The 27,260-nt window shown below is 37.5% G+C and overlaps 1 protein-coding gene across 1 annotated transcript in view; it reads right to left on the reverse strand.

Annotated features, from left to right (window-relative positions):
- The window catches only part of afg2a (AFG2 AAA ATPase homolog A), a 209,556-nt gene that overhangs the window by 47,730 nt on the left and 134,566 nt on the right, over nucleotides 1–27,260 (reverse strand). Inside the window, exon 15 of the mRNA XM_034035128.3 lies at nucleotides 699–863. Within this exon, the coding sequence (XP_033891019.3) occupies nucleotides 699–863 (165 nt within the window). The remainder of the gene's footprint in view (nucleotides 1–698; nucleotides 864–27,260) is intronic.

Genomic DNA, 27,260 nt, shown 5'->3' on the forward strand with positions numbered 1-27,260 from the left:
AAGTATCTATGCTGATAAACAAATCCTACTACTGGTAAATGTTTTAAAAAAAATTCAAATGTATTTATGGAGCAATCATTACAAGAATGTATTATTATTTTAGAATGCTTTATGTTATCTTCTGTCCATTTGCTCTGCTTATTCTGCACAACACTGACCAATCTTTTGTTTGAAACGTGGCAAGGACAGCCACGCATTTGCAACAGCGGTTCACTGAGAAGTTCCAGTTTTATAACAGATCCTCATTCACACTTTAAATACAGTTATTGTGAAGTCAGTTGACCACATTGCATTGTTACTAAAAAAAACAAAAAAACATTCTTAACAGTTTTGAAGAATAAAATCCATCAAGAAGTTTATGCATCTTAGTAAAAATCATAGTTACTGCTCTTTTCTTATCGCTGAGCAAGAACACCAACAGGCGTCAGCTACCATTCCATTTCATTTGGTGCCTCCACCTGCCAAGTGCCATTACTCTACAGGGAATGTTTTTTTTTTTCCCATAAGGGAAGTGCAAAGTGGTTAGCTGTCTATATAATCACCCAATACAACTCTGCCGTACATTGATTAAAACGGAAGGATTCATTTATTCATCTGAAGTCAAAAGCAATCTATCCCTTTTATATTAATGCTATATTTTAAATCTCAATGAGAAAACCCCTTTCATGAAACTGTACCAACATATTAGAAGAGTTTACCTCAGCTCCGGAGTACTTCTTTGTTCTGATCACAAGGTCATCGAGGCAGACATCATCAGCAATGGGCATTCTTCTAAACTGCAGTTTAAGTATCTCTGTGCGCGTGGCCGCATCTGGCAAAGGCACGTAGATGATTCGATCAATCCGACCTGGCCGCATCAAGGCCTATGGGAAAACCAGCAAAGCAGGAATTACATTTCAATTGGCTATGCTTTTTCACTACTAAGGTTTCTCAGTTACATCAGTGAAAATAAAATAAAAATTACCTTCACAGGTCACTGGAAAATACAAAACAAAAAAATAATACATTGCTTTCAGAAAAGTCATAAAGAATTTCTAACGTGGTCTATATTCGATATTTGTGTGTGTTGACTTAATAGACTCTAATATATAATAGACTCGTATTGTATAACAGATGTCACCTCAAGCTCATGGACTGAATGGCCTCCTCTGGTTCTCAACTTTACTGTATAATAATAGCCTTGCTCTATTTCTGTAATCTCTCATTTATTATACTGTATAATCAAGCGTCTTTAACAAAAAAAAAAGATACTGCATCTTTAAAAGGTCTTCTTAATCTTCCATATAACCTGACAAGTCAGCTAACACAGTAAGATCCATGATTGTAATGTTTTATCACAGGCTTTAGGTGGATATGCGCTGAATTAAATTAAATATATATAAAAATATAATAAGTGCCTACAGCTATTGCTGTCAGTTAGAGAGAAGGCTGAAGCTCTGACATGAATAGATAAGGAGTTTTCGTGGATCACAAGTAAACTGCAGATACAGTATGGGGTGGTAATTATTACTGGACGATAGTCTACTGGTGTTCCTGCGACATTTTGGTGGTCTGTAAGCCTATTAAAAACCAAGAGATAACTGTCTCTCTCTCTCATTTTATTTTAATTATTTATTTATTTATTTATTTATTGCATTTATATAGCACTTCTTATACAAAAATATCACAAAACACTGTACAGTACACGGCAGAAAAAAGAACAAACCACAATACATTTGTATAGCATGTCACACATACAACTGCCACAATCAAACCATTTAAATAACATTTAAATATCAGTATACATACAATACAAAAGCAGCAATTTTAAAGTTACATTAAAGTGTAAAGAGGCCAAAACAGGGGTAATATGTTCACTTTCTTTGGTTTTAGTCAGAATTCTAGCGGCGGTATTCTGAACAAGCTGCATGCGGGATACCACATGTTTTGGGACACCAGAAAAAAGAGCATTACAATAATCAATTCTAGATGAAACAAAGGCATGCATTAGTCTCTCGGCATCAGATATGGAAATAATTGGTCTAAGTTTGGCTATATTTCTCAAATGGTAAAAAGATACTTTAGTAACTTCCCTAATATGAGTCTCAAATGATAGATCAGGACCAAAGATCACCCCCAAACTTTTAATTGGTTCTGTGAGCCCACAAGCATAACCTCTGTTTAAACCTCTGTTTTAAAGTAACTTTTTCAACAGGACAGTCCAACGGAACAGTTGCATCTTTTTTATTTATTTATTTATTTTTTAAAGCAGGACTTGACATTATGGCTTATGGCAACAGAATCATAGAAATGGCTGCCTTAACTCTTTGCGGTCAATTTATTCAGCGCCTGTCAGGTGCGTCCGGTATAATTTATTTTCACATGCACAGTAAAACAGGTTTAAAGGGCACTGCATATCAACATGACACTCAGTACTGCATCTCCAGCCCTGCCTCACCCCTTGCTCTCTGTATTTATCACATATCTCTTCATAGTCGTGCATACTGATAAATCATCTCCTTATCACTCGATTTATCACCAAACTCCTCAATAATGCTATCCAAGTCATTATTTTATTACTATAACATCTCAAAAAGTTTGGCAAATGTCTGCGATTTTCTTTAAGTGCTGGATGCTGAAGCAGCTATCTTGTTTGTTTATGTCCGTGTTATGTCTGTGGTGAAGGGACTATGCGTATTACTCAGATCCGCCTCCTTTTTTTCCGGCTTCTCTCGGTCTCTCTCAGCCACTGAAAGCTTTTCTCTGCTTTTTCCGTAGAAGAAACGACTAGGGACCTGTGATTGATGCCTTTTTGATGGACCGGAAAGGAACAATTTTAATGTCGGACCTGGGCTGACATAGGACCGCAAAAGGCTAAAGTCAAACTTCCATTTGACATCTAGGTCCGTATTCACAAAGCATTACAGAGTATCTTTGTGTTGTAGTTGTGTTGTAGTTATTTTGAAAGGCTAAGTCCTTATCAATACAACCACTGATGTTACTCAAGATTTCCATTACATGAGAGTAGGTGTTAAAACTTCATGCTGATATCTCACCAAGATAAGCACCAACTAAGACATAGCTTCTTTTACTGTAAACATATGTGATCCATCTGTGTTTCCTTCCATCTGATGATGTAGATATCCTTCTGCCTGGTGTTAATGGCTGAAGTGTAATGCTGGCTCCAGGGATCAGCTTATTTCGCCGCCCCGGCACATCAGCACGCACAACGGCTGCGATGCTGACTCCGGGGATCAACCACAGTGCGGCCTCCCCAGCGCATCAGCATGACAACCGTCTGGATTGAGCTAAGTAGGGTACTCTGGGGTCCTCAAGTGGGCACCTTCCATCCTTGGTGTTTACATCGACATTGCTTTCTTTCTACTGTGGTTGAGATCCCCAACCAGAATCTTTTTGTCTCAACCAGAGCCAGTTGTTATTCCTCTCTGCTGCTTCAGATATGTTCTTCACTATGCGTCGCAAAAGTACATTGAGTTAGGACTTGTCTAACAGTTATATAATTATATTATATAAGATGTGCGTGACATGTCTGACTGTTTTCAATTTCTGAAGTGTTATTTCATTCAAATACAACTTTTATTTTCAATTAGGTGAACCAGCACCATTGTTTCCTACATTTTTTTTTTTTTTTTTAAATCAATTAACATATGAGGATGTTCCATTAAAATACACACCTAGTTACAGTTTTTTGTACACATTACATAACAAAAATCATGTCAATAAACAAAGGGAACTTGACATCTTACAACAAAAAGAGGATGTAGAATGATGTAAAATGATTTTGCACAATACAAAACAAGGAGAACATAAGATTTAGAATCATATAAAAAGCTCTCCTTTGTATAAAGCTTTGTATAAGCCTCTTCTATTAATCACTCCATATCCTTTTAAAACCTGGAGGCCTTTTTGGAAAAGTATTGCATGATTTCCATGAATACTGGGGATAAGATGTGCCTGGACTAGCTACTGACAGAAACTGCTTATGTACAACATCTTTTGTTTTTGATATAGCATTTACAGATGCTGACATACACTTCAGAATAGATACATAACTATGTCTAACTAGGACTACAGAAGAACACTAAGCCTACATAAAGGCACTCATAAGCAAAAGACCTATAAATACAGTTATTTTATACGGGATGGCATCTTTGTGCTCCCAGTGAATATGTTTTAATATTAAAATCATCTAATTCACACGTCACCAGTTAGCTATCCCTGAATCTAATCAGCGCACACTTATATCAATATAATTTTGGAGATACCATTACAACGAGCAAAACCTACGAGGTTGCTGCCAGGCAACCATTTTGTAGTGGACGTCAACGTGTATTTTAAACCCGCAGTGTTTCAATATGTAATGGATGTGTAATGGAGCAGGGGGAGGTTATTTAGGTTATTTTTTACTAGTAACTGCATTGTAGCGACCGTTTTCTAATACCCACTATGTGTATATAAGAGCTTCATTGGTGTAGAATAAGCAAGATGTGGAAATACATACTATTAACTTAATTTTTAAAATAATATTATTCTACCGTTCAAATAATTTTGTGAAGTGCATATAATAAATAATTTAACATGTAACTTCAGTATCACTACACATATTTAATGTACCTGTATTTTGTATAGTATGCTTTTTTCTATAACTAGATCTTTATAAAAATACACACACCCAAACCCACAGTAGAATACAACTGCAGAACTCATTTAAATCGCCCTGAAGGCAAAGCAAGCCTTTTCTTCCTCTCAGCAAAGTAGAGCTATCCATCACTTAACAGAGATACTTCCTGTTTTCAAGCAGTTGAGGAGGTATGACTTCCAACCCAAATACTTGGCTTGGCAAGCAGGCCCTGTGTTGATAGACGGTTTTATAACTACTTCATTCCACCTGAAATTTCAGTCTAAAGGGGGGAGGGGAGAGGCAACCAAACTGAAACAGCTGGAAGGAAGAAGCCTGTTTGCCTCTGACAGATGTTAGTGCCTAACCCAGCGCTGACATTTCACAACATATATCAAGTTTCACTGAAAAAAGAAAAAAAATGAATCTTAGCCAGTAAACAGCTAAAGTTTAAATCTGAACAAATTAATATTTATGAACAGGCATTCATTAATTTTGTTGTCAGTACGGGAATTATGGATTTACTTTTTACACATCCATACATACTGTACATACATACATATATGCTCACAGTTTGAATAATTTTGTATGCTAGTATAAATTGTGTACATAAACTATACATTTAAACCAGCACTGTGTGCCTCACATGTAACAACACCTAATCTACCTACTATAGAAATGTATAAATACATTTACATATTTACTGCAGCTTATAAAAAAAAAAAAAAAAAAAAAATTAAGGCTGGATATCTTATTCAACATACCCGAGTTATTGAATACCTGATTAATTTACTGAGAGTGTTGAAGAATAACTTCAACTTATATGTAATGTGCATGATAACCTGTCCTGGTGACACCACTGAAAATATGTTTATTTTTATTTGTATTCATACACTGTATATATATATAATAATTAAAATAAGTAAGCCCTTTCACTTTTTTCCAGAGATATGAGTTGTCAACTGATATAATCAATCACTTATATAAGAACATAAGAACGTTTACAAACGAGAGGAGGCCATGCTTCAACAACATTACTGGTGAGTTGGTTCCAGACACTCACAATCCTCTGTGTAAAAAAGTGCCTCCTATTTTTTGTTCTGAATGCCCCTTTATCTAATCTCCATTTGTGACCCCTGGTCCTTGTTACTTTTTTCAGGTCGAAAAAGTCCCCTGGGTCGATGAACTACATTTTCTTTACAAAGTGACTATTAACCTTAATATTTATGAATATCTGAAAGGAAATACTACTATAAACTACAGAACATGTTTTAGCTTTGAGACGGCCAGAAATACCCCTTCTAAAACACCTATACTGTAGATTGTTTGGTGTTCAAAATCTGAGCACTGTGGATTTTCTTTATTTCATTGAATCTTTTGAATTCCAATTCTTGTCTGCAGAAGACACCCACAGGGATAAGTGCAGTCCCGTCCAAAACGATGGCATCCCTTGTATGTGGTTCCTAAACCTGTCAGTCTGCAATCCACAGGGACCAGCAAGTCATTCTGAACATCCAGCAGCTGCCCTGGAACAAAACAAACGTCACACAGGCCTGTATGTGCCAATGAATTGTGAGTGAAGGACACTTCACAGCTCCACAGGCCTTGAATGCCTACTGCTACAGTGTTGCGTCCTCCCTGAAACTTCTCACAGCACCTCCTGTTCCAGAACCACAGTGTAAATATGACTTAAAACTGAATTCAGCTGGGTGAATCTGAGTAATAAGCCTACCAGGCTTCAGTTCAGATCACATCCAACCCTGAGAAGATCCACCCTAAGCACACTGTAATCCCTAAAGGTAAGTTTCAGCTACATACTATATCTGTAAATGACTAATATAATGCTTGAATAAGAAACACTAGGTACACCTAAGGTAACCAAGCATAGCCAAACGTAAAGTTCAGAAATGCCTTAATCCTGTATCCTAGAAAACAGTCATTTTGATGCAGGTAAAATCGGTAATACCTGTATGTACTGAAGTATTTTTTATTGAAAATGTTACAGCATGCAAATTGCCATGCCAATGCATTATGTTTGCATGTACATACTGTGTTTTTCTTTCAACACTGCAGAACAAGATAAATAACTGGGGTTACTGGGCCCAGTGTTGGGTATGCGTCTATATTATTTTTGTATAACTTTTTCCATATAAGGTGCTGATTCTATTTATTAGGGTTAAGTTCCTAAAGGGTTCAATTGATCACTCTATACCCTGACAAGTTATATTTAAGCATTTTAACCCCCTGGATTTCATCAACCACCTATCTTTAGGGGGAATCTCAAGATAATCATGGATAGCTGCATGATGCAATCTAAGGTGAATCCCAACAGCTGTAAAATGATCAAATAAAATCCAGTTGTGGTTTATCCCTGAGGGCTATAGTGCTGAAAGCGTTAATACTTTGCAAAGTACTTTTAACATTTTAAAACTCAAATCACATTAGAATAGGAAAACTAGTGAAAACAAGTTGTCAAAAATACAGTATATTTGTTTTCTTTTATTACATCTGTAATCACTGGGACATTTTCTTTTCCTGTACCAGGCAGGTACACCAGAGCTCTCGCGCTTGACAGGAGGCGAGTCACACACCATTAATGATTCCCTTTTATTTCTGAAGACGAGCACAACGTACACTAAATGTCACTGACCAAAGGTGTTGGTGGATTCGGAAATTGTCTGCAATGATTTTCTATAGCTCATACAGCTCTTAACGTGCTGTAACTAATGTTTTAAAGTCCACTTTCCTACCTTTAAATCTGCTTCAGTACCTCTCCCTCCAACCTGTTTGATTTCTAATAAGTTTCAATAATTTAACAACACTACAGAGCAGCCGCCTTCTTTATGTTGGTCCACAAGTGTTACGCAAGTACTCTATGAGGGCTAGAAACTATGTCTAAAACAGAACAGCATAGGGTGTGGTGGGTGTGGGCTCCTCTACAGTGTTGAACCTTCAGAGGCTTTTTAAAATGCAAAATATTTACTACAAAATCAGAACAATGATAAGGACATAATTAAAAAACAAACCTCTGGTACACATTATGGTGTGAGGTTTTTCAGTTTCCCGTGAAATGGCATTTCCCACACCCAGTGCTAAGGTGTTACTAGCTGTAAGTATGCTCAGCATCTTCCTAAAAAAAACAAAGGAATTTAACCCATGACCTTAAAAGCTTAAAGGCATGTGTACAACCCTGAGGGCCACCAACTCCTCTCTCAGAACAAAGCTTTCATATAAACATTGAGCCTGGGCCTAAAAACCTGGAAAAGTTAATGTTTTCAACATTACTGCTCACCTAAAAAAAAAAAAAAAAAAAAAAAAAGTTTACTTGTGAACGTCTAAAAGACTCCTTCAAATTAAATGAGGAGCATACTTTGAGAAAGTGGCTTAACCCTTCTGTTACGGTGCCACTACAAATCGTTTATATATGAACACCCATTCTAAGTCTCTTTAAACAACCATTGGTTGCTTACCAAATGACTGACATCTCCAAAAGGATTCAACAATCAAATCAGGGATGGTTTTATTTACTTTCAAAACTAAAGGTAGATAGACAGAATGCTAGATGAGTGAGTTTTAGTTTTTTATTTTCTGTCGGGAGATTCGGTGATCACAAGTAGAAAGCTTACCAGAAATCACGCTAAGGGGTAGGTTTTGTGCCTGTCAAAGTCTTGGGTGTAATGTACTAAACAGGCGCAATGCTGTTAGCGACATTTTAAGGAATGCTTTGCGGCAGCAGTTTTTGTGGTTCAACCTCAGATGAATATTTAGTTATGGGCGTTCCTGCATAAATACGCAAAAAGGAAGTGGAGATAATGCAAATCAGGGTTCTCAAATATTATAATGAGATGTATGAAAGCTGCAGACAATTGCGACACTTACAATGCATACATTTTTTAAGAACTTTTGAAGCATGTTTTAAACAGTTGCAATTGCTGCTGGCATTTCCCAGTCCGTCTTTTCTCATGCATTACCAGTTGTGCTCAATGTATTTTTGAAGCGAACAACGAAATACCTATTTTTCCCCAAAACCAGGGAGCAGTAGACTGCACACATGTGCCACTAACCCCTCCAGCTCATTCTGAGCATCTGTATAGGAATAGGAAACACACCTATTCTATTAATGTGCAGGTGGTTTGTAATTGTGCACAATTTAGCACTGCACCACTGACTAACTTAAATAAAAACTGACAGTATATATTTGGTTTATAGGCTACTCATGATAATACGAATTAGTGGTTTAATGCAAAATGTGTTGCTAGTCCCTTGAAATTCGTATTAACGAGAATTGACTGTCCTCCTGTAAGCATCATAACTTGTCAATGTGGCACCATGATCTTTTTTTGTGTTAATTGTCTAGGCTGCCAAGTTAATAATAATAATAATAATAATAATAATAATAATAATAATAATAATAATAATAATAAAAACCTGCTAAAATCATTTAGTTTCAATTTAAAATAATCTTTTATTCGTATTACACCAAAGTGTGCAATGCAGCAGCATTATTTATTTTGTGTTACCATACCAGTAACCTAAAGTAAAAAAAAAATGTGCTAAGTCATTTGATTTTACTACTGTACTGTATACTGTATAGGCGTACTGTACAGATTTACATTTCTCATAATGTAATGTGTAGCCTACCCAGAACACATTAGTGTTATTTAAGCACAATGATTTATACATTTAAAATACATTGAGCACTATGAATGTATGTGCTCCTAATATCAGACAAATATATCCGGTTTAGCAAGGGGCTACTCCTGTATGATTATGAAAAACTTTTTGATAAAAACACATTTTTTATTTGGGGGTGAAGGTGGGAGCCCCCACTATAGATTCGGATGGGATTAAACTGCCTTTCGTTTATTTATATATATATATATATATATATATATATACACACACACATACACATACATACATATATATATATATATATATATATATATATATATATATATATATATATATATATATATATATATGAGACCCCTGACCAATTCTCTTATATTACTGAATTACAAAAGGTACATTGAAATTTCGTTCTGTTTGATATTTTATTTTAAAACACTGAAACTCAAAATCAATTATTGTAAGGTGACATTGGTTTTATGTTGGGAAATATTTTTAAGAAAAATAAAAAAAACTGAAATATCTTGCTTGCATAAGTATTCAACCCCTGTGCTGTGGAAGCTCCCAGTTTACACCGATGAAAGAAATTGCCCCAACGAGGACACAATTACCTTACCATTGGCCTCCACCTGTGAACCATTAAAAGTTGCTGTCACATTTTCTGGATAAAAACCCCACTGTTGAAGGATCATTGGTCAGGCTGTGAAATCTGAAGGAAAATGAAGACCAAAGAGCATTCTACAGAAGTTAGAGATAAAGTAATACAAATGCATTGATTAGGGAAAGGGTACAAAATAATATCCAAGTGTTTGGATATCCCAGTGAGCACAGTTGGATCAATAATCAGGAAGTGGAAGCTGCATCACACCACCAGGCACTGCCAAGAAATGGCCATCCCTCAAAACTCAGCACTCAAACAAGAAGGAGACTTGTGAGAGAAGCCACAGAGAGGCCAACAATCACTTTGAAGGAGCTACAGAGTTCAGTGGCTGGGAGTGGAGTAATGGTGCACCAGTCAACCATATCAAGAGCTCTGCATAACACTGGCCTGTATGGAAGGGTGGCAAGAAAGAAGCCGTTACTCAAAAAGTACCATCCAAAAGCACGTCTGGAGATGGCCAGAAAGCATGAGAGTGACCCAGCTGCGATGTGGGAAAAGGTTTTGTGGTCAGATGAGACCAAGATAGAGCTTTTTGGCCAAAACTCAAAGCGCTATGTGTGGCGCAAACCTAACACTGCCCATGCCTCAAGACACACCATCCCTACAGTGAAGTATGGTGGTGGCATCATCATGCTGTGGGGATGCTTCTCATCAGCAGGGACTGGGCATCTTGTTAAAATTGAAGGAAGAATGGATGGAGCAAAATACAGGGAAATACTGCAAGAGAACCTGCTTCAGTTCGCTAAAAAACTGAAGCTTGGGAGGAAATTCACCATTCAGCAGGACAATGATCACAAGGCCAGAGCAACATTGGAGTGGCTCAAGAACAAAAAGGTGAATGTCCTACAGTGGCCCAGTCAAAGTCCTGATCTCAATCCCATTGAGAATCTGTGGCACTATTTGAAAATTGCGGTCCACAAGCGTCGTCCAACCAACCTGAACAACCTGGAGCAAATCTGCCAAGAAGAATGGGCCAAAATCACTCCGACACTGTGTGCAAAGCTGGTACATACTTACCCCAAAAGACTTAAAGCTGTTATTGCAGCGAAAGGTGGCTCTACCAAATATTAATGTGTGGGGGTTGAATACTTATGCAAGCAAGATATTTCAGTTTTTTATTTTTCTTAAAAATATTTCCCAACATAAAAACAATGTCACCTTACAATAATTGATTTTGAGTTTCAGTGTTTTAAAATAAAATATCAAACGGAACGAAATTTCAATGTACCATTTGTAATTCAGTAATATGAGAGAATTGGTCAGGGGTCGGAATACTTTTGCAAGGCACTGTATATATATATATATATATATATATATATATATATATATATATATATATATATATATATATATATATATATAATTACACACACACACACATGTATACAGTGCCTAAGAAAGTCTACACCCCTTTGAACTTTTTTCACATTTTGTTGCGTCAGGGCCTCAGAAATGCATTTAAATGAGGATTTTTTCCACTTATCTACACACCATACTCCACACTGTTAAGGGGAAAAAAGTTTTTATTGAGAAAAAAGTTATATATTAAAAATACAAAACTGAAAGATCATAATTGGATAAGTCTCCTTTGGCAGCAATTATAGCTGTGAGTCTGCTGGGATAGGTCTCTACCAACTTTGCACACCTAGATTTGGCAATATTTGACCATTCTTCTTTACAAAACTGTTCAAGCTCTGTCAAGTTCCTTGGGGAGCGTTGATGGACAGCAATCTTCAAGTCATGCCACACATTTTCAATTGGATTTAAGTTGGGGCTCTGACTGGGCCACTCAAGGACATTTAACTTTTTGTTCCTTAGCCACTCCAGTGTAGCTTTGGCTGTGTGCTTTGGGTCATTGTCATGCTGAAAGGTGAACTTCTGTCCCAGTTTCAGCTTTCTTGCAGAGGGCAGCAGGTTTTCCTCAAGGACTTCTCTGTACTTTGCTCCATTCATTTTCCCTTCTATCCTGACAAGTGCCCCGGTCCCTGCCGTTGAGAAACATCCCCATAACGTGATGCTGCCACGACCATGCTTCACAGTAGGGATGGTGTTCTTTGGGTGATGCGCTGTGTTGGGTATGCGCCAAACATAACGCTTTGCATTTAGGCAAAAAAGTTCCATTTTAGTTTTGTCAGACCACAAAACTTTTTGCCACATGGCTACAGAATCTCCAGAGTGTTTTTTTGCATACTTCAAATGGGATCCAAGGTGGGCTTTCTTGAGTAATGGCTTCCTTCTTGCCACCCTACCATACAGGCCAGATTTGTGGAGTGCTTGGGATATTGCTGTCACATGCCACACTTTGACCAGTCTTGGCCATAAAAGCCTGTAGCTCTTGCAAAGTTGCCATTGGCCTCTTGGTAGCCTCTCTGATCAGTCTGCTTCTTGCTCGGTCATCCAGTTTGGAGGGACGGCCTGATCTAGGCAGGGTCTTAATGGTGCCATACACCTTCCACTTCTTAATAATCGTCTTGACCGTGCTCCACGGGATATTCAAGGCCTTTGATATTTTTTTATACCCATCCCCTGATCTGTGCCTTTCAACAACTTTGTCCCAGAGCTCTTCTGAAAGCTCCTTGGTGCTCATGGTTGAATCTTTGCTTTGAGGGAACCTACAGGAACTGCTGAATTTATCCTGAAATCATGTGAATCCCTACAATTTAACACAGGTGGAGGCCACTTAACTTGGTGTGTGATTTTGAAGGCGATTGGTTACACCTGAGCTAATTTAGGGTGGACACTTATCTAACCAAGCTATTTCACTTTTTATTTTTAATTAATTTTCTACAAATTTCTAGAATATTTTTTTCACTTGGAAGTTGTGGGGTAAGATGTGTAGATAAATGAAAAAAAAAACTATTTTAATGCATTTTAATTCCAGGCTATAAGGTAACAAAAGGTGAAAATCTTGAAAGGGGGTGTAGACTTTCTATAGGCACTGTGTGTATATATATATATATATATATATATATATATATATATATATATATATATATATATACACACACACACACACACACACACACACACACACACACACACACACACACACACACACACACAGTATTACAATAGGTAAAATGATGACGGAACAGAATGCATTGTACAGATGATGTTTACATTTAACAAAAACAATGTTATTTTGATTCTTACACCCTTGCATTCATAGACGTTACCCTTCGGGCACCCTCTGCTGCAGCAAACCACATCTCAACTCCCGCTAATTATTTGAACAATGTTGCATGACTCTCGCAATGTATACTGAGCATTAAAAGAAACTTATCACTTATATTTGGATAAAATTCACTAAATGTGATCGAAAAATACAAACACTGTTTTAGAGCAGGTGCAGTGACTTATTATTGTGCTGATTAACAATTGACATTTTACTGTCTGAAGTTATGTCTGGTTATACTGTCTCGCAAGGTTTTAAATTGCTGGCTGTGAGCACCCAAGACAGTGAGCCACAGTATGCTGCCCTAGTCCAGCCTCCAACATGCTGATTGCACGAAGGCGCTGCTCTCTTGACAGACGTGGAATTTTGGTGTTTTTTTGTGATTTTTGTATTGCTTTTATTCAAGCTTGCAATTCAACAGCTGAAATCACTCCATATCCAGTGTCCAATCAACTGTCTCACTAATTAGGTGATTAAGTGCATATGCTTCAGTCATAGTCACTGAAGCGTGTCATGGTCAAGGATGAATGATCAAGTGATTAAAAAGAAACCAAAAACATTTTGTTAATGTCCATCATTTATATATGTTATTTTTCGAAAATCAATGTGTTATAATAGTGATAAGTTTCTTTTGATGCTCAGTATATAATGCTAGAGATCTCGTTAAGACAACGCAACAAATATTTAAATGAATGTATATTGCGGCTGTCTTCATGAACATATTTTCACTTAGTACATACAACAAAATGTTCACTTTGTTAAGTGTCGCAATGAAAATGCTAATTGCGGTATGTTTGCGCTGTGACTGGCCCATCTTAGTACAGCTATTGTATTTTGCCTTGCTCTTAATTGTATTAATACTTGTACTGTGATTCTTGAAATTTATTTTTTGTTTACGACTATAAGTCGCCCCGGATAAGGGCGTCTGCTAATAAATAAATAAATAAATAAATAAATAAATAAATAATAATATCCCTAAATTGTCCAAAATGTTCATAAACCCAAAAATAAATTAACAAAATATGATATGTAGTGAAATATTCATAGAATAAAGAGGAATGACTCTCCAATCACAATGCATTTCACTAAAGCCCCATGCCAATAGAGATAAGCATTACTCAAGAGCATACTAAATTGCTTTACATAACCAAGAATGGTTACCACCAGAAAGATTTTTTTTTTTTTTTTTGTTGTTGATGAGTTGACATATCTCTCTGGCAACAAATTTCTTCACACTGATTCTAGTAAAGAATCCGAAGTAGGTCTGAAATTCAAGACATGTGAGCTGAGGCTCTTGTACACTACGTAGGCATTGTATAATGAAATCTGGACTATGTACAGATCAAGCGTCTTATAACATACCATCCCATGGTGTTCCTTGAAGCATTGTAAGGCTCCAGCCTCTGCTCTAACCTATCCACGCCTTCCATGTATTTGTTGTAGTCCAGTCCACACTGTGTCTTGTTTTTGTGTGTGCCCTGACCTCGCACAGGAACTGCTACAGTTGCCTCATCGTGGATGGTGGTGAGGGGGTATACATCTTTTCAGGTGTATTTAACTGTCAGCAGTTCCTCGCAGTGCATAGCTCTGGTTTTCGCCACGCATGTTTGTTGGCTACCAATTGACGAGGAAATCCCTTCCTGTTGGGTCTTATTTATAGTACCACAAGCCATTGTATCTAAAGTGTACAAGGCCCTAAACAGAGGGATTTCTGTGTGGAAATTATCTATGTACATATGGTAGCCAAGATTTAGGAGGGGAATAACAAGATCCCACACAATTCTCTCAGTTGTCTGCAACCATGGGGGGAAGACAGGCAGCTCAATCTGAGAGTCCTTCCCTGTGTACGCTCTGAACCGATGAGTGTACCCAGTGGAGCTCTCACAAAGACTGTACAATTTAATCCCATAACGGGCACGCTTCATGGGAATATATTGTTTAAAATAATCCTTGAAAAGCATGAGGGACTCATCCACATATATATTTTGGCCAGGTGTATATGTCTCTTCAAATTTATGTTACAGATGGTCTAGTAGTGGCCGTAATTTGAAAAGCCTGTCAAACTGAGGATGGTCCCTCGGGAGAGCCTTAGCATTGTCATTGTAGTGTAAAAACTTTAACAATAACTGAAATCTTTCCCGGCTCATAGTGGAGGGAAAAATTGTCACGCACGTATTGGGTTGGTGGACCAATATAAATCCATTCTAGGTTTATCCCCTCGTCCCATTAGAAAAGATAAGCCCCAGAACATTTTCATTTCAATTGCATTAGTGGGGACCCACTTGCACACCCTAGAATGTGGCCACAGGTTGTTCCCATACTGTGGCAGATATTGCTCACCATACAAATTAGTTTGTGAGGTAACAGTTACGTTAGGCAGCACAGAAGTGGTTCATAATCTTCAGACTCAGCTGTTTAGAAAGGTATAATACGGTAGACATTCACTGGATATATGACCTGATACAACAAGCTGAAAGTCAAGTTATGTCAGTCAGACCTCAGACAGGTAGAATTTTCACCGTAGTAGAAGGGTTAATGTACTCCTTAACCTATCAAAAGCTTTTAAAAAAAAAAGTAGTTTCCAGTTCAAGATTGTAACCCTTAGTATCTATGAGAAGTGACTAAATTTCAATGTCCCATAATCCATCCAGTAATAAGTATAGCAGGACTTAGTGGATCAGGCCTACAGCTGTCTTAGCCCCCCTCCTATGCACACAGGAAATGCTTTTAGTAAACTCCCCAAGTCCCTTACAGTAATGGCTTTCTTCTGCTGGATAACACCGCCTTGTATTTCATTTAACGAGCGCAAGTCCAGCGATAACAAACAGATTTGATCCTGAGACCAAGATGCTGGTGCAGGGAATGTTCAGTCACAGCTGTGCATAGTTAAGGGCTTCCCTTCCTTCATGTTGAGTAATTCTGAACTTGGCCTGCTGCCCACTCCCCTCCTTTACAGTAAGCAAAATAAAAAGGCATTTGTACAAGTGCAGAGGCCAACAATGTATACTGCAAGCCAGACATCACCCCCTCCACCCCAACACTAATTATTCAATTGCCCATCTAGACAGCAAGTATGGCAACAGCCTTCCTGGCCAGTCTTGTCAAGTCACACAGTCTGGCAATGTGACAATTTTCTTTTTTTTTTTTTTATTTGTGCACTGCACAGTCAGTCACTGAAGTCATTCTGAATCCACAAAGCACTATTTCTATACATTACAGAGCTGTAAAAGTCCTGTTTAATGGGATGGATGACTACTCTAATTGTACAGTGTGCATATCTGTGAAATTAAATGTTTCCTTAGGAATGAAAGAGCTAAATCTAATGTCATTTTTCTTGTATTATTTCTCTCCCAAGGAGTATTCAATTGAGACTACAAGGATGCTGAAGCAACATGTAAAATTGTTTTTGAATAAATCCAAGTTCATTTCATTTTCTGAATTTGCTGTAGATTCTGTTATGAAATTTTGAGTTTAAACTCATGGTTAAAAAAAAAAAAAAAAAAAAAAAAAACGGAGGACCCAAGTGGTTTTGTCCAGTGCCAAAAGCATTTATACCTTAAAATACACCTCTATTTGCCATAACCACAGGTACCCTCTTGAATGGGGAAACCAATCATTTTTCATCAAAGACTGATCTATTGTTTGAAGTGCTATCTTATGTAAATATCAATCAATACCTATGTCTGCAGGCTGATAACTAAGCAATACATCACAGACAGCTTCCTACAGCCAACCACAGATTGTGAGTGGGGGTTAGATTGTTGCGGGTGGTTCAGGGGTTAATGGAGTCATCTCTGCCAGAATGGACAAAGAAAAATACTATGAGACCATTTTTGTCTCCAGATTTGTCTAAAATCAACACTATACAAAGCAATGCAATTGGAATGTATTAAACCTATGAAATAAATAGACATTAGGCAAAGTTTTTAAAAGGATTAAAACAAAAATATGCTTCTGGTTCAAAATAAATTTAACAGACCACACGGAAGTACAGAAGAAATGTTATGGTACAGTAATTAAAAACAAACAAATAAATAAATAAATAAATACATAATTCAGTCAAAGATCCATCCATCCATCCATTATCATTAACCGCTTACTCCTTTACAGGGTCACGGTGAGCCGGAGAGCCTAACCCAGCATACACAGGGCGCAAGGCGAGACTACACCCTGGACGGGACGCCAGTCCATCACAGGGCACCACACACACACACACACACACACACACACTCACACAGAGGGCAATTTAGAGTAACCAATCAACCTGGACAGCATGTCTTTGGACTGTGGGAGGAAACCGGAGTACCCGGAGAAAACCCACGCGAACACGGGAAGAACATGCAAATTCCACACAGACGGTACCCTAGGCCGGATTTGAACCCAGGACCCTGGCGCTGTGAGGCAGCAGCGCTAACCACTACTCCACCGTGCCGCCCTCAGTCAAATATTAGGTGAACAAATCAATTACATAGAAAAATGGATGCCAGAGTTATTCAAATTAATTGTTTCTTAAGGCCACTCAGATAATTCTCTAAGTTTAGGAGTCTGAAAACTTCAAGGTTGACTCTAATATTCTTTTTCAATTTACTCTGGGAACATCGTTGAAAAAAGGCAAGAATTTGTATATAGGCAAATATTATTTACTCGCTCTTTCTTAATTCTTCGAGATCACCTACAACACTGCAGTCAGTTTTGCCTAAAGTCAGATGAAGCAGCTTCTGGTTTGCATATTGTACAATTCCCTTTGAATTTCAATGCTTGCAGCAGGTATAGTTAAGGTTATTTGTTTGCAACATAAAATGTAACATTATTTCTGTTTCAATTCCTTTTACTTAAATGAGAATCTTCAATATACATTTATAGAATACCGTTATGTTTAATTCTACAAATGAACTAAAACTGTACTTAGAAATATAATTTAAAACAAATAACCATGCTTTATTCTTTTCACAATGATCTCATATCATGTTACTGCCTGATAGTAATGCCTTAGATTCACCTGGGGATGTCCAACTACCTAAGGTGGTTATTATAGGAAAGGAGTGACCACTTTATTTGTTATTTAATTGGAGGTTGCTGTCTCTGAGAGGGGTTTCGAAGCCCTCTTTACGTGTTATTTAATTGGAGGTTCCTGTCTCGGAGAGGGGTTTCTAAGCTCTCTTTATGTGTTATTTAATTGGCGGTTGCTGTCTCGGAGAGGGGTTTCTAAGCTCTCTTTATGTGTTATTTAATTGGAGGTTGCTGTCTCGGAGAGGGGTTTCTAAGCCCTCTTTATGTGTTATTTAATTGGAGGCTGCTGTCTCGGAGAGGGGTTTCTAAGCTCTCTTTATGTGTTATTTAATTGGAGGTTGCTGTCTCGGAGAGGGGTTTCTAAGCTCTCTTTATGTGTTATTTAATTGGAGGTTGCTGTCTCGGAGAGGGGTTTCTAAGCCCTCTTTATGTGTTATTTAATTGGAGGTTCCTGTCTCGGAGAGGGGTTTCTAAGCCCTCTTTAAGTGTTATTTAATTGGAGGTTGCTGTCTCGGAGAGGGGTTTCTAAGCCCTCTTTATGTGTTATTTAATTGGAGGTTGCTGTCTCGGAGAGGGGTTTCTAAGCTCTCTTTATGTGTTATTTAATTGGAGGTTCCTGTCTCGGAGAGGGGTTTCTAAGCTCTCTTTACGTGTTATTTAATTGGAGGTTGCTGTCTCGGAGAGGGGTTTCTAAGCTCTCTTTGTAAATGAGATGTTGTGTCCGAAAGGTTGCTGTACCCAGCTACATTAGTAGGCCCTTAAGGAATAACGATTGTAATGTTATTAAGCTAGCCAGAAAAAGTTAAAAAAAAGTTAAAAAAAAAAAAACTACCTAATATTAAATTTACTTACTCACATCAGCATACATCGATCTTTCAATTTGTATAACATTAATGATATGTTTTTCCTTTCTGAAAAATGAGGGCTATCTTTGAGGTTGCTTTAAAATGTAATTTTAATGTATCTAAAAAACATTTAACAGGCAATCTAGTAGTACTGTCTTGCATAAAAACCTCCCCATCACACAGCTGCACAGATTTAAAGTGTCTAAATGTAACCTAGCTATTATACCAGATGTGTTAGTGTAAAAGAACACCAGAAATGTGTCTGTTCCCCACCTTAACTGCAGGTGCATCACCTGCTCTATACTTAACTCTTTCTACATAGAACACCAATTAATGATTAACCGATTTAGGCGTTTGCTATCATGCAAATCTGCTTTCATTGTTTGTCTTAATTATCTCTCTCCTCACATGTCCCCGGGCTAGGAAATGAGAACCAGGCAGAGTAGGCTTGAGTTTGCTCCAAACACACGCACATCTCCTATAGTCTCCCGCCTAAATCCTTATCATTGGATCCTTGACCTCCCCCACCCCAAATCCAATCCCATGAGGATGGAGAGCCCAGGGCAGAGAAAGTTAATTACTATAACAGACACCTGTAAACAGCTAAAACATTTACCTTGAGATTTCATATCAGATATCGGCATTTTATGAGGGGCTTTTATCCAACTGGTGTTCAGTTCCTAAACTACAAAACTAGCATTAGGAGTATATTTATATTTAAAGCAATTCTCTCCCACACGCTGTATTAATCTAATCGGCTATAACACACATTTAGTATGCATGCATTATTAATTCCGCAATGTCAATGATGTGTATTGTGTTCATTTGTAGTGTTATTTAGGTTAAATTTGACCTAAACACTAAAATTGGGAACTAACACCCTCCCTTGTCTGGTGAAACAAGCATGCAAAAAAGATATAAATCACACAATATAAACTGATAGCTGTTTATATATAAATATTGTGGGGGATAGGTATATAGGCACTCAATCTAGTTGATTGCAACCCAGCTACAAGCCTCAAATGCGGATGGACGTAAGGCTGTGATTGTGAAGTGTTGAAAACTGTCAGGGTTGACAAAACAAGTCAAAAAAATGTCAGGTAAATACAATTTATTTTGAAGAGAATGAACAAGATCTGGTTGGTATTTATTATAAAAACGTTAATGTATTTACTCAGTTTGGGCTTATTTTCTTTGTACTATAAAAATACTTCTCAAATACAATTGCACAGCAGCGGCACCTGCTGGAAGAGGCAGCACAGCAGCAGCTGGGTGCAGGTACAGTTATGACTGGAGAAGCTTGATCTTGGTTTCAGTGGTGAACATTTGCTTATCCTTGTAGGGCTTAAAACTTGCACTACCCCTGCTCCCAGTCTAGTAAATGTGCTCTGAAACCCAGCACTTGGCCTGATATGTTTTACTTTTCCATAGGGGACAAAGTGCGCCCACCATCATCAGTAGAGATGATATACAGTCCAGCCAAATTAGAAAAAAGGAAATGCTGCTTATCCACCATGAAGTCTTAATGTTCTACACTTTCACATGTCTTCAATGATGTTTTAGTATTTTGAGATTTTGAGATAACATAAGTCAAGTAGACAAACGTTTAGGCTATTGCCTGCATCGTCAAATGAATTGGTGAAATGTTCACCTTATTTTAACCAGGAGGGACCAACCCCTCCTAAAGGATATAAAACACTGACACAAAACCACTGAACTGAGAACATAATTAAGGCAACAGTCACAATGTTTGTCTACTTGTACGTTTTACCACAGAATTCTTGATTGCATGGGATTTACAAGGCCTTTTTAAAATATACATTTCCATGAAAAGTAAGATTTTACCATTTAGAAAAACGAAAACTGGACTAATCTTACTTTAATTTAAAATCAGGCTCTAGACTAAACTTTACAACAATACGAATTTTGGAAACAAACTGCTTGCAGCATAGTAGATTGTAATTAGGTACTCATAAGTTAACATAAAGCAATACAATTATAAGAGCATGCTTGCTGAGATGCTGACTACTAAAGTAAAGTACTTAAAACAGAAAACAGCAATTGGTCTGTATTTGCATGTATAGGTTTTTGCATTTACCAGACATGTAAAGCAGTCCATTTTGGATTTGCTCAGTCGAGCGTGGTTAAGCCAGCAAGTTAAGCTTTTAAAAGATCTTGTCTAACAATCTACAGACAGTAAGGGAGTTTGGGCTTTTTTGCAGTAATTCAGGAAAAGAAAAGGAGAGTCACCTAGAAATAAAGAAATAAACTGGTTTTGAAGTACAGGGTTGATGCATACTGTTCCCCCCCTGATTTAAACCATGTGCAAAACTGGAATTAAACTACTTGCAGTAAACTGAATAAAGATCTTAAAACAATTCGAAGGCCTTTTCAAGAAAAACAATATACAAAATTACCTAAAAGTTGGGGATTAAAAGTAGTTCACATTTAGTTGTATACAGCCTTCAAATGTGAATTTATTATTATCAAGGAGCAGCTCTCTAAAAAATACTCAAACATATACGGTTTCATGAGGTAGCAAGGTGCTAAAACAAAATAGGTGTTTCCTGCATAACTTTCAAAACTACACCATGCTAGCAACCTGCTGCTAAAGTACAGACAGTGCCAATCCCCAGGTGCTGAAAGACGTCTTCCAGAGATGCCAGCTCTCCAGAACGGCTTATCTCTGCTCACTTATAGTGCAGAGTGATTACCGTGACTCACAGCAAATCAAGTGTATCAGGCAGCAATGCCTTTTTTCATTATTTTATAACCTACAGAACTTCTCAAGCAATCGTAAATTAACATTGGATTATAAAAAAAAAACTACAATATTTAATAATAATAATAATAATAATAATAATAATAATAATAATAATAATAATAATAATAATTTTATTTCTTTTTAAAAGACAATAGTCCCCAGTGGTACTGTATCGATCCATTTCCACTTGCCGAAACTGTTAATCTTCACTTTTTAAAGCACCCAACACAATATGAGTCTCATCACAACACCCTAATTGCCATTCTATTATGGAGATTATGTAATATATATTTCTACAGTGAATCAATTGCTGCTAAAATGTAAACACGTGATGCAAATACAATGCTATTCTGCCCAAAAAACAAGTTTTAAAGATTGTACTTGTACAGTCCAACAGTGGTGGGAGTGGTGCATGGGGAGATCCCTAAACGCTAAGGTGGTCCCCACTTTGGAAAAGGATGGGAAGCACTGTAACTAATAAGTTCCTCAGTGATATGCACGGAACCTTTTAATTTAAGTAAACCTGAAATAAATATGCACGGTTTTGCCATAAGTCTAGAGCTGTTGACAGGACCCTTCCCCCAACTTGATGACATCTGCACTCCCGAGTTTTACTGGTTATTTTCCTAATCCCATCAATCTTTCTCTTCCTCTCGGCCTTGATGACAAAGCTCACAGGACTGCCCTGTCACTTAACGGTAGACTGTGAGGAACACTGATCAAGGGTACAAATACAGTGGTTTGCAGAAGTATTCACCCCCCTGCAAAGTTTTCACATTTTGTTGGTACCTGAGCGTACTCCACAACGCTTTCAAATTAGACTTCACATGTAGAATCTACAGAAACTACTCCACATTGATAAAGTTAAAAAAATGTATATAGAATATAAATAAGTAAGATTTACAGAGAAAAACAGATTAATCTCAGTTGCATAAGTATTCAGCCCCTTTGCTACTGCAGTCCTAAATCAGCTCAGGTGCAAATTATTTGTTTGAAAGGTCACAAAATGAGTGAGATGGTTTCAGCCTGTGTGTAGTCAAAGTGGCTTGTAGATCATTTCCCTCAGGTATATAAAGACTTTTCAAGCTGCAACTCATATAGTGATCCAACAAAGCAACCATGAAGACCAAGGAGCTTTCAAAACAAGTCAAGGATAAAGAGGCACAGAGCAGGAGAAGGGTATAAGAAAATTTCAAAAGGCGCTGATTATCCCTCTCAGCACAGTGAAGTCCATCATTAAGAAGTGGAAGATGCATCATACCACCCAGACGCTACCCAGATCAGGTCACCCTCCCAAACTGAGAAGCCGGGGAAGCAGGAAACTGGTTCGGGATGTCACTCTGAAGCCAACAATGACCTTGAGAGATCTGCAAAGTTGTGTGTCTGAGATGGGAGTCAGTGTTCACACATCAACAATAAGCCGGTCCCTGCACAAAGCTGGCCTGTATGGACGGGTGGCAGGAAAGAAGCCATTACTCAAAAAGCCTCATCTTAAAGCATGTATGGTTTGCGAAAAAGCATGTAGATGATACTGTAGACATGTGGAAAAAGGTTTTGTGGTCAGTCGAGACAAAAACTGAACTTTTCGGTCTAAATTCCAAGCGTTACATCTGGCGCAAGCCCAACACTGCACATCACCCAGTCAACACCATCCCAACTGTAAAGCATGGTGGTGGCAACATCATGTTATGGGGAAAACCTGTTTGAGTCAGCCAAGACTCTGAAACTGGGGAGGAAATTCACATTTCAGCAGGACAATGACCGAAGCACAAAGCCAAAGCCACACTGGAGTGGTTGAACAAGAAGAGAATTAATGTTTTTGAGTGGCCCAGGCAAAATCCTGACTTGAATCCAATCTAAAATTTATGGCGAAACTTGAAGATTGTAGTCCATCGACAATTCCCAAAAAACTGCCAGAACTGGAGCAATTTTCCCATGATGAAAGCGCAAAAATGTCACCGTCCTACTGTGCAAAGCTAGTAGAGACTTATCCAAAAAGACTCATAGTAGTAATTGCTGTAAAAGGTGCTTCTACCAAGTACTGACTGAAGGGGCTGAATACTTATGCAACCAGTAAATTTCATTTTGTACATTTTCTTTGCAAGTTTTGCTGACATTTAACCTCCTCCTCATATAACAAGATTCCTCAGATTGTCTTATGGTCTTAAACTAACACTGATGCGCTATTAGGACAGCCAGGAGTTTAAAGACAGCCCCTCCTTTATACCCTATTGCCTTCTTTTCTGTGGGAAATAAAATTCACTTTGTTGCATGATCTTAGAAAATAAAACATTTTTTCTTACCCTCAGAATATATAGGCTTTGAGTACACCTTTGAATTGATGGCAGTGTAGTAGCCATCTGTTTTAAAATACTGTAAATTGTGTGAGGCGAGGACTCAAATTGCCATAAATAAAATTAAATACCGGTTTCTCCCACGATCTCAGAACCAAAATAATAATTAGTTCTTTGGTGTTCAAACATCAGAACATTTGTACAAGAGAAAACCTGTATAATGTTTGGTGTTTCCCCTCAGCTGTGACATGCTATCCCCCTCTTCATTTAAAACTACTTTTTGCAATCGGACCACTCGCAGGCTAAGACAAACCTGTTTTTGTCACAACAAAGCATCAATGATTTAATTGTCCACAATATAAATAAGACGTCTCTCCCGTGTTCCCCAAAAAGCAATGCCACTAGTGAAAATGATTCATTATTGCCTGTAAACCCTTTACCTAATACATTTCTAACTTTAATTTATCATCACTTAGAAATGAGCTTTTTATTTCCTGGCACCTCATTGGCTAATACCCTTGGCAGGGGGGTACATTAACTTATAATAGATGACCAGGAAATAAAAAGTACCAGCATAAGTGCCTTTTCACCTGGACATAGATCCTTGAGCCACCTAATTTTCAAGTTTTAAACCACAAAACTTGTTTCTGTCTTTTCTTCGTAACAGTTGCCCATTTTCTAAGCGCAATAAGGGGCGGTCAATTGCCCAATACCGCCTACCCTGTTGGGGGTTTTTGCTTACATATTCACTCACTCTAAAAATTAATCCCACCAGGCTTCTGAATGCAAATAGTAAAGCTCTACAGAAAGAGTGTATTTCACAAGCCTTTGTGGATACACCCAGCTGACAGTGCCAAGTCTTTTATAAACATAACATACAGTGTTCCCTTTCAAATAATAATAATAAAATATCCCAGATCTTCCAATCAGTTATTTGTCCATTAAGGCCCAGCACAAAGAACTTTATAATTAAGGGGAAATTATACTAGAGTTTTCTTCTCAAAACAGACTGGGTTTACTTTGGAGCCAAGTGTGTTACCTGACCTATTTTAATGGAAACCAGAGAGTCTGCTAACACAAGGAATGCCCCAAGATCCTGCCTTCTGTTGGATATGGATATGCCAGTTCCTGTTCCAAATCATTTTGGCCAAGCAGCGAATTCAGAATTCGTTCCTGGGGAGTTTTTTTTGTCGGTATGCTACCCAAAAACTTTAATTATGCTTGAGACCTTGTGTCAATAATAGTTTACAGAGTTTTTTCTTATTTATATGGACCTAAATACACACATTCCGCAACTGTGGATAGAAGGGAGGATACTGCAAAACCATGGAGTGGTGCATTTTTCAGTGCAAACACAAACTGCATTTAGCATTTAAGCAAAAGAAAAGGTAGCATGGACATTTAACATAACATTCTTTGTCCATTCAATGTGAACCATGAATAAGAGTGGTGAAGTATGTGCTGCCAGAATTTGTGACAGTGGCCCCCTCTGAACTCAACCACTGGCTTAGCATAGTCCTGACTTATTTGCTGACAGTAATGAAGCCATGGCACTCTTTTTTCTTTCCCGTGGAGTAGGGTTGGTAATTCTGTCAAATAACTGGACAGGTATGGGAATCACTAGAACTGAAAATAGAACTTATAAAAGTTTTGTTTGTCAATTAAAAAAGAAATGCGCTTACCGGATGCATTAACTTTTTTTTTTGTCAATAGAGTGAATTACAAATATTATTTATTAGTATCTAATATTTTAAGCCTCAAGTAAGGACTATAACATCTGGTTTATTGATCATTTTGTAATAAGGTTGTTATTAAATCCTGGTTTGCAAAGTAAGGTTTCTAAAAGTTATTTTATTTTGGTTTACTAATCAGTACAATTGTTTAAAACAGCTTACAACTTCCTCTTCTTAACTGGATGCATTCTGTATGTTTTCAAGCAAGATAATTGCGGGTCCCTCAAATGAAAGGGTTTTGTTTGTAGTAATTACTAGATGTGCGACAGGGGCATTAAAACATGACAAGCAGCTATTCAAATTAAAAAGGAGACAGGAAGGTAGTGCTCCCCACAGAATGTTTGATGGGATTTGTTAAAACAGCAACCTGGAAAGACAGTATGTGATTGCCTATAACCATGGTTTTCAGTCTCACGGCTATGTTTATGGTCTTAGCTTACCGCTTTGAAGGCCAGGCTCTTTGTAAAACGCTAAATACAGTCCAGCCTTTCCGAGATTGAGCATGAACTACTTGGCTTACTCTTCGGGAACCACAGCCTTACTTTAATACCGGTTCTATATGGTGTAATTTGCAGTGGCTTATCCAACTTTTCTATTGTCTCCACCAGGGATGTTTCCCAACAAAGCCCACCAGCCACAAATGCAACTTTGTGTATAACTTCTGTCGGTCAGTGAATATGACTTTGATTGAAGCAAATGCTATTTTGGTCAAGATAATAATATTCTGTTACTGATATAGTTTCAAAAGATCTAACAGTATCTTAACAGTGTTTTTGTTTTATCATATAATGTTTTAACATCTTGTTTTTCACAAGCAGTGAATAATCTAGGTGAATGTAAAGTAGTTAAGATGGCATCCCCTTTGACTTCTGTACTTATCTTTGCAACATTCAGACACGTCCACTGCAGATAAAAAGCTAAATAAGACAAAATCTGATGGAGCGGCTTTTTGAATGTAACAATGTTTTCTTTCTTTTTTTTTTGTTTTAACCTGTGCTTTACAGTGCTTTGCATTCCGGTAATTAATATTTCAACCAGAATAATGTTTCAAAGTTTATCTGAATCATGACGATTATTGTAGGTCAAATTTGGAAATCTATTCAGATTAGGAGATAAGAAATCAACAATTTATTTAAGAAGAAATACTTTAAGAGTGTAAAGTGAAATTTGGGTGCCATGTCAAAACCGTGTAATCCCTTACAAGAAGGTTCAAACAAATAATCAACACAAATAGCCCTGTTTTAATTCATTAAACCTTAGTAATCCAACGCTGTTTAGATCAATTAAAGAAACTGCACTGTAGGAAAAGAACAACCATATAGAGGAAAACTTCATATGGCAAGTATACCATAAAACTCCAGTTTAATTTCTAATCTTCATTATTTAACATACTGCTTGGCAATACTCAGTTGTACATGACGTTAATTACACAGAAGCAACACCTGTGGAAGGTAAGCTTGTAATTGTGTGCTGTTGATAATTTACTGATATGATGAGATTGCTGGTACCAGTATTTCTTAAATATAAG

Source organism: Acipenser ruthenus, chromosome 1, assembly GCF_902713425.1.
Source record: "Acipenser ruthenus chromosome 1, fAciRut3.2 maternal haplotype, whole genome shotgun sequence".
NCBI lineage: Eukaryota > Metazoa > Chordata > Actinopteri > Acipenseriformes > Acipenseridae > Acipenser > Acipenser ruthenus.